Genomic DNA, 7,633 nt, shown 5'->3' on the forward strand with positions numbered 1-7,633 from the left:
CTGCACATCCCACGTACAATACATGTACATGTACATGAATACAGTACACTGTACAGGCAACTCCCATTTAACAAAGTCCTGATCATGAGCAGCAGTTTTCTTTTGTTACTTCCAAATGTCGTCGTAGCCAAACAAATACTAGTAAGTATGTTGAATGTTTTTATAAAGATTTAATTATAGCAGGAGAAAAACAAAGGAAGGTTGTAGCTGTATGTATGAAAGGGAGTGGGTCCTCCAAAATTACCGCATCTACTGTATGCATGTACCTGTTTCTCTATCTGATATCCAACCTCCTCATTAACGAGGTTCCACTGTTCTGTACATATTACAAGTGCATTCTTGAATTGATTCACAAGTGCATTGTTCAACTGGCCCACAAGTCATCTTTGTCTTAAATTTGACAATATCCACTAACACTCATCAGCTGCACATAATTCTTTGTGCACCATCAACAAGCCGCTGTAATTCTATGACAATGAAACCGGTTGTACAGTCACCTCTTCATCTGCAGGTCAAAGTTCTGGATTAAACCTGATTTTTGCACACGTTCCGTTTGTAAAGAACAAAATATAATCATCATGTCATATCAATGGCAAACATTCGCCCAAGTCAAAGCAGTCTCCAGCCCCAATACATCTGTTGCATAACTTTATTCATAAGCTGAGTTGACTGTTAATGTGTACATTGCATGTTGAAAAGTTTTCACAACTGTACACTTTAATCTTGCCATCTATAGATTCATAAAAGTTGGCAAATCTAACACTCAAAAGATGTAATTTTTGAAGATTAGATACGACTCTATGGGTGCATCACACCTACAATGTACACATGTACATGTACAACTTGTACAAGGTGCACGTATCATACTTGGCAAGTACCTTGGATTACATAATTGATATAAACTTTAAATTCTTCTACAACAACAAAAAGAGTATTAAAAATTACAGTCCTTTAAAGGGAAAGTCCATCCTGATATAATGCTGCATTGAGAGAATATAAATCAGAGAAGTACAATGTAGATAAGTGAAAAATTAGGAAAAATCAATCACAAGAAAAAAAAAAATATGATCTGTTACATATTTAGAGAGTTTAACACAAATTGTTCACTCTGTGTGATGTACACATGTACAGCTGTATGTACAATCATGCTGAACAGCTCTTAATTCAATTCATACATTAAAATTCACCAATTTTCATTTCCGTCCTGAGAAAAAAATCTTACTCTGACCTGTTATTGGTACACATGATTTGTTATGTTTTTGTGTTCTCCTTCAGCTTATACATAATGTACAATTGTACATGTGTATTTAAGTTCTTTCAGTGCCCAAATAATAATAATAATAAAATGATGATAATAATAATGATAATAAAGATAATAATAATTCAGAAAACTACTGATATTTTGTGAAAGTGTTGAATGCCTAACAGTACATCATAAATTGCCAATTTATGTTACAGTACTCTCTAAACTTTACAAGTCAAATTTTTATGTTTTTGATTTTCCCAACAATTTTGACTAATACTAACTACTTCTCTGACTTTGCTGTTTTCATACAAAGCAAATACAGTAATATTAGGAGGGAATTTCCTTTTTACAGTTTGTATCACGAAGGACAATCTGATATGAAAAATGACAGTAGAGGTCCACATGAATATGAGCCGAGGACAATAAAGGGAAGAGTTGAAAAAGTCTGACATTCATGTACAATAGTGTACATGTAAATGCTGCCTGTGGGGATTTTGAAACGAAAACTACAATGTAATGAAAAATTCATCTTGGCAAAGAATGTAAAAATACTGGGAACATGCACATACTATGTGTACACTGTACAGTGTATGTGCATGCAATCACCTACATGTATGAGTTTTACAATGAGTCCTTGTGTACTACAAAACTATGCAATGACATCTAATGTATACAGTATACTGTACATCATGTACAGAGCTACAAATCCTTGTATAATGTATTAAAACAGACATACAAACTTTGTATGTAACATCACATTCATACATGTATGGGGTGTGGACATTTGTGCAAATGATTTCATTTCATCAGCGCACCGAATTGCAAAGAAATATGACTAATGAATAGGTACAGTACATTAGTGTAATGATTAAAATTCCCAGGCATGCATGTACACTGTAGTGAAAGGCAAACACTAGCATCATTTTTTTCATCCTCCCATTGAGTACCATGCAGTCTCCCTTTACTTTATCTTTATACATCATACACACAGTCTCCTTTTCATATTACCCCCACACTGCAGTGCACTCCCGCTATAACAAACATGGTTATAACAAAATTCCAGTTACAATGAAACAAAAATTCAGGTCACAAAATTATCTGTTTTACAGTTTATTTGTTCGCTTTAATATAACAAAATTTCTACATAAACAAAAGAAAACCAGTTGGTCTGAGAACCTTGTTAAAACAGGAGTCCACTGTATTTCAAATAGTTTACAGCTTGTAGCTGTTCAGACATTTGTAAGTTTTTAATTGTGATGCATAATGCACATATGTACATTGTACATTACATGGACTTGGTATCCTGCTGAGAAGCATGCAAGAGGTGTCATTTTTCGAATCAACTCCTCCAACAGACACAAACTCCTGAACATTTTCCAAGTACATAATGTACATTGTATGTGCTGCCTTTAAAGTTCAGAGGGTGTGCATCAGTTTCCTTGAAGTCCTAGTGATTCTTTCCTTCTTTCTCTCTATTTCTCAGGCAATATAAAATGCATCTCCTACACACACAAATGGTATGGTAGATTATGTATGTCCCCTCCACACAATCATGGCAAAGTACATTCGGCCGAGGGCGAGAACAGCACCACACACTGTACACAGGATACCGGTGAAGAAGAGTCCGTAGGATATGCCCGTCTTGGCACTGCTTGGCAAGAGAAAGCTCTCCCCACCGATGAGCGGCAGGTCGAACCCGGCAGGGAACATGACGATGGCAAGGCAGAAGAGCGACCATGATGCTAGGCCGAGATATTTTGGGTAGCGGCGCAGCTCTGGCAGCTTGTCGGAGAGTGCGATCATCACCATGCCAATGGTGAGTGCCAGGACGCCGAGCAAGATGAGCACAGCGGCGAAGAGCCAGGAGACGGGGCCATCCGGTGGGTAGCGGTAGTTGCACTGCATGGGCCGGCCGTGGATCCGTTGGCAATGCTGCAGCAAGCCCAGGCGCAGGTCTTCTCGCTCGTTAGACACTACCCACTCTGGCAGTGCCAGGCTGACCACGGCTAGGGATACGGCCAGGAAATACAGCACACCTGCAGCTTTCAGGAATGAATCCATTTTGACGTAGTCTTGTCTCTAGTTCACAGAGAAACTTTGCGCTACAGTTTCATGAAAGCCTAGCTTGCTGCTAGCAGAGGATGGACTTCCCCACTGCAGAGCAAATACCTGGTGAACTAATCTGGTGAACTAATCTGTGCAACAGGTGACCAAACACAAGTCCCAACGAAGTCAGATGAAATTCACTGATGATGAGCTGCTACTGCTCTGGTTTGCCAATAGCAATAGCTGTGCTGCTGCTGTCACAGTAGACCCTTGCCATTACAGCAGGAAAAAACAGACCTGTGAACAGAATGAACAGCAAAATACATTATGTACAAAATAATAGCAAATTACCCTACTTTGTACATTGTACACTGTTACTATGAGTGCATACCTGCCAACATTTCAAGATGAAATATCTTACTCGTGGTTTGCAAAAATCTTATTTTATATGCAAACTGAAGTTAAAAATCTTACTTTCGGTCAAATCTTCAGAAAATACACATGAGAGGTATATCTAAATATTTTTTAAAAATCTGATTTCTCTGACAGAAAATCTGATTTTGCTACTTTTAACGTAAAAAATCTTACTGAATCTGATAAAATCTTACTAGTTGGCAAGTATGTGAGTGGTTGATTTGCAGTCTTGGGCTGGTGTGACCTACTTTATTGTGTTGTAAGCTGGAAATAAAAATGAATCTTCATAAAAACACAATCTGGCATACAAAAATGTGCATAACCCAGAGGTTCTACCAGTAGTTGAGTTTAATTTCCTGACTTCAGTCACACTCTCGACAGACAATGGCAATCTGATCAATGTATAGCCTGGCCAGGCACTGTACAACCGTATGCGAGGCATGGCTGCTTTGCAACAGCCCTGTGTATACAAAATATACAGCTGTACATTCGTATGTACAATGTACATGCTATTATGTACATTTGTGTACGTTGTACCCATAGTGAATAAATGTGATGCTTCTGAACAACATATCGATCACTACTTTTAAAACTTTCCACTACAAAGCAATTACAGTACATACGACGGGCTTGTACCACGCTTATGACGAACCATTTTTTAATGGCTAGAACTCAACCCATTGAAGACGAGTCCCCAGTATACTCGGGCAGGTGTTTATGGGAAACGCGTGTTATAGCAATATCAGTCCATCCTCAACGGGTTAAAAGAGTGGTCCTGGGAAGGGTGGTGTAGACTCTACGTTTTACCTAGCAACTATAAGAGCCTAACTGCAACCAGCTGAATGCAAAATGTCCCACAGTGTAGAACGGCCGAGCATCCCGTGGTTACACTTGCACATGTTATCAAAAATGGAGAGACATTACGGACAGGGGAATGCCATGCACTGCACATTTTCAAGTGACAACCAAAGTGAAACATAAAGTCCACTAAAACACAAAGCTCACTAAAGTGTTTTTTTTTTTTTTTCCTTACAGTAGACTAGAATTCTAGTCAAGTAGACTTTGTTCAGTTCAAAGCTAACTGTAAAAATGACTGACAGATATTAGGGGGATTCACACATACACCAAGAGTACACCCGTGGACACAAAAACCCTGAAAATTAGCGCGATCAGCATCACGATGCTAATCCCACGAAATCTTGCGCTTATTTCTAAATAAGCGCACTAATTTGCCCCCGCTGGTACGGTACATGTGAACAGTCGGGTTTAGAATCTGGAGTTTTTATATCCCATCATTCAATGCGCACATCACAACAGTGAGGCCTCTGTGAAGAGGTCCTTCATTTCTTTTGCAGACCACAACAACAGCGCACAACCCGCACAACTTAAGACGCGCAAAAAACAATGGGTAAAGAGAAGCGCACTGTGTGACCTAGTTTGCAGGTTAGGCTGTTATCTCGAACGGCAATCAGCGGACTATTTCTCTGTATGTGTGGACGGTTGCAAAAAACTCGAGATTCCGAGTGCGATCGCTACCCCGCTAATTTGGAGCGTCTGAACGGTTGCAAAAAATCTCGATATTGTCAATAGAGCGCGATTGCCATCCCGCTAATTTGTACGTGTGAATGCGGCTATTATCAGACAGGAAAATCCATCTGTCCAGACGAGAACTTGGAACTACAAGTTCATTAAAAACAAAAAACAAAAAACAGCAATCCCTGGTATTAAGGTATCTACTCTGCAGAGTAATTTTCACAAATGTTAAAGTACTGTATTAACAGTCAATACTGCAAAAAGAAGTCAAGGTCAAGGTACCGAGGTGTTTGAATTTGACATACAACTGTACAGCGGAAGCTTGCTGAAACTGAAAGTGAGAGGGCATTAGAAGCTGTCTTTCCAGAGGCCTGACATGACAGGTGAACACAGGTGAATCCTATAGATCTAGAACTTGAACAGTGTACATACAGATTACAGAGGGGATTAACGTTAACTACCCTTCTTCTTCTGTGTTCTGCTTACTGGATACTGTAAACCTCCGTTTTTAAATAGCACTGCTGAACTACTACTAGGTTAGAGTATAAAAACACCCTGTTTGTTTGCGGTAGGCTTTGTACAGGGTACCTAATTGCGGCAGGGGCCATTTTCTTTTCATTCATTTATGAAACGGCCAAATCAGGACAGTGTCACTGGCTTCCATACACTTGTAACTCCTGTGTCCTGCTTGTGTTCTACTAACTGTAAGTGGGACTAAAAGCACACATGATGTTCATTACATACACCATAGCTGTTGATGAATAAAAGTTCCCCTGCCAGAATAGGCACCCTCCTACCAAATACAGGCATTGCACCGTTTGTCTACGACTACAGTCTACTCTATCAGTGCCAGGGCTGCCGGCTGAATGGGTCTCACTCTCACTCTCATATTTTGTACCTCAGTACCTCAGTACCATGGTAATGGTAGATCTAGTCACTCGCACTCAGTGCTCGGTGCAAAAAGGCAATGTAACCCATTTAAATCTGATCATACAGTTTACAGGGATTAATGTTCTAGGGTTAATTCTACTAAGTATGGTAGCCCTACTACATATCGACCACCCTTATTGAAACCGACCGCGTATAATTCGCGCACTGAACACTTAATACGCACTTCTCTGTGCGCAAAGCACATAAAAATGGATTGGCTTTGAATGTAGATTAGGATGGTGTGGGAAAACGCGATAATTCACTCTTCATTAATGGTTTTAATCAAGGACAAAATTTCGAATGAATATTTTCACCGAATCGTAATGACAGCACAATGTAATGTCTATGGAAGTTTCTAAAAGGCTTCTAAAAAGCTTCGTACAACACGGTGTTCAATACAACTCGGTTTACGTGCATTGTCAATGCAAAATCAGCGGTCGATCCTAAAAACGCGATTTACCGCGGGGAGCTGAAACGAGGCCACGCAAGTTCGTCGGCGATATTTTTGCACTGAAACTTCGAATTGAAAAGGGAACAACGGCATTTGATAGAGCTGGATTTTCTCAATCACATAGGTCAAGTTGTTTACGTGAATTTCAGTGTTAAATATTCTTATCAAGCAAATAAACATTAGGCGGTCGATTAGTAGTAGGTCCAACCCTACTATACTTGTTAGTATTACTATTAGCATGATGATTAGTAACCTGTGTCCGACATAAACTCAATGATCGATGATCTATTATAAAAGACCGAACGAAAGACGTCGGCTATAAACTCTGGTGGATTAACAACGTACTTTCTTTGGATTGCCTGTAACCATCAGACTTCTCTTAGTTGGGCCTAGTAAGTAGTATCTGAGTATAGACCCACCTAAGTATCATATCAGGGAGGTGTGACACCTCCCTGATCATATTATGCTTAACACTAACGTTCTTTAGCTAGGTTGCCTACACATCCTTGATTCTCCCCCTATGCAATGAATGCACACTCACATCTACCAGTACCACACCGACAGTACACTCACCTGCGTCTGCAGTAGCTGCACTGCACATACCGTACATTAGTCATTATGTATGTCTGCACTGTCTAACTGTTACACTGCTGAACTGTGTGAACTTGTATAAACTGTGACGAATCTATAACTAAAAGCGTTTGATTTTTGATAACAGATAACCTTTGCCGGTGGTCAGCACATATAAATACAGATAAGGAAGAAGGGTTACTCGGCTACTCACACGCAGATGCACGAAAGTGGACAACAAACAAGCTCGTCATCGGAGCCTAAAATCGTAACTTGCAGCTGACTGAACCTGTAAATCGAAGATAATAGAGCGCGGCTGCGCGGCGCTTGTAACACTGAGCTGAAGCGAATGCAGACGCATATATATGCACACAGGGCAGCTCGATCGAGCTCTGCTGCAGCGCGCGCCAGGTGATGGTAGCTTGCGTTGCCTTTAACAATGG

General features: G+C 40.1%; 2 protein-coding genes across 2 annotated transcripts in view; one reads left to right on the forward strand and one right to left on the reverse strand.

Moving 5' to 3' along the window:
- The window catches only part of LOC140234334 (small ribosomal subunit protein eS7-like), a 463,926-nt gene that overhangs the window by 3,966 nt on the left and 452,327 nt on the right, over positions 1 to 7,633 (forward strand). The gene's annotated exons all lie outside the window — the stretch shown is intronic.
- On the reverse strand, positions 2,030 to 7,471 carry LOC140234248 (uncharacterized protein C16orf52 homolog B-like). The gene is made up of 2 exons (XM_072314311.1): positions 7,405 to 7,471; positions 2,030 to 3,589 (listed from the first exon to the last, which is right to left on the reverse strand). The coding sequence occupies exon 2, from the start codon at positions 3,305 to 3,307 to the stop codon at positions 2,774 to 2,776; it is 534 nt and encodes a 177-aa protein (XP_072170412.1). The 5' UTR covers positions 3,308 to 3,589; positions 7,405 to 7,471; the 3' UTR covers positions 2,030 to 2,773.

The sequence above is a fragment of the Diadema setosum genome, chromosome 10 (genome assembly GCF_964275005.1).
Source record: "Diadema setosum chromosome 10, eeDiaSeto1, whole genome shotgun sequence".
NCBI lineage: Eukaryota > Metazoa > Echinodermata > Echinoidea > Diadematoida > Diadematidae > Diadema > Diadema setosum.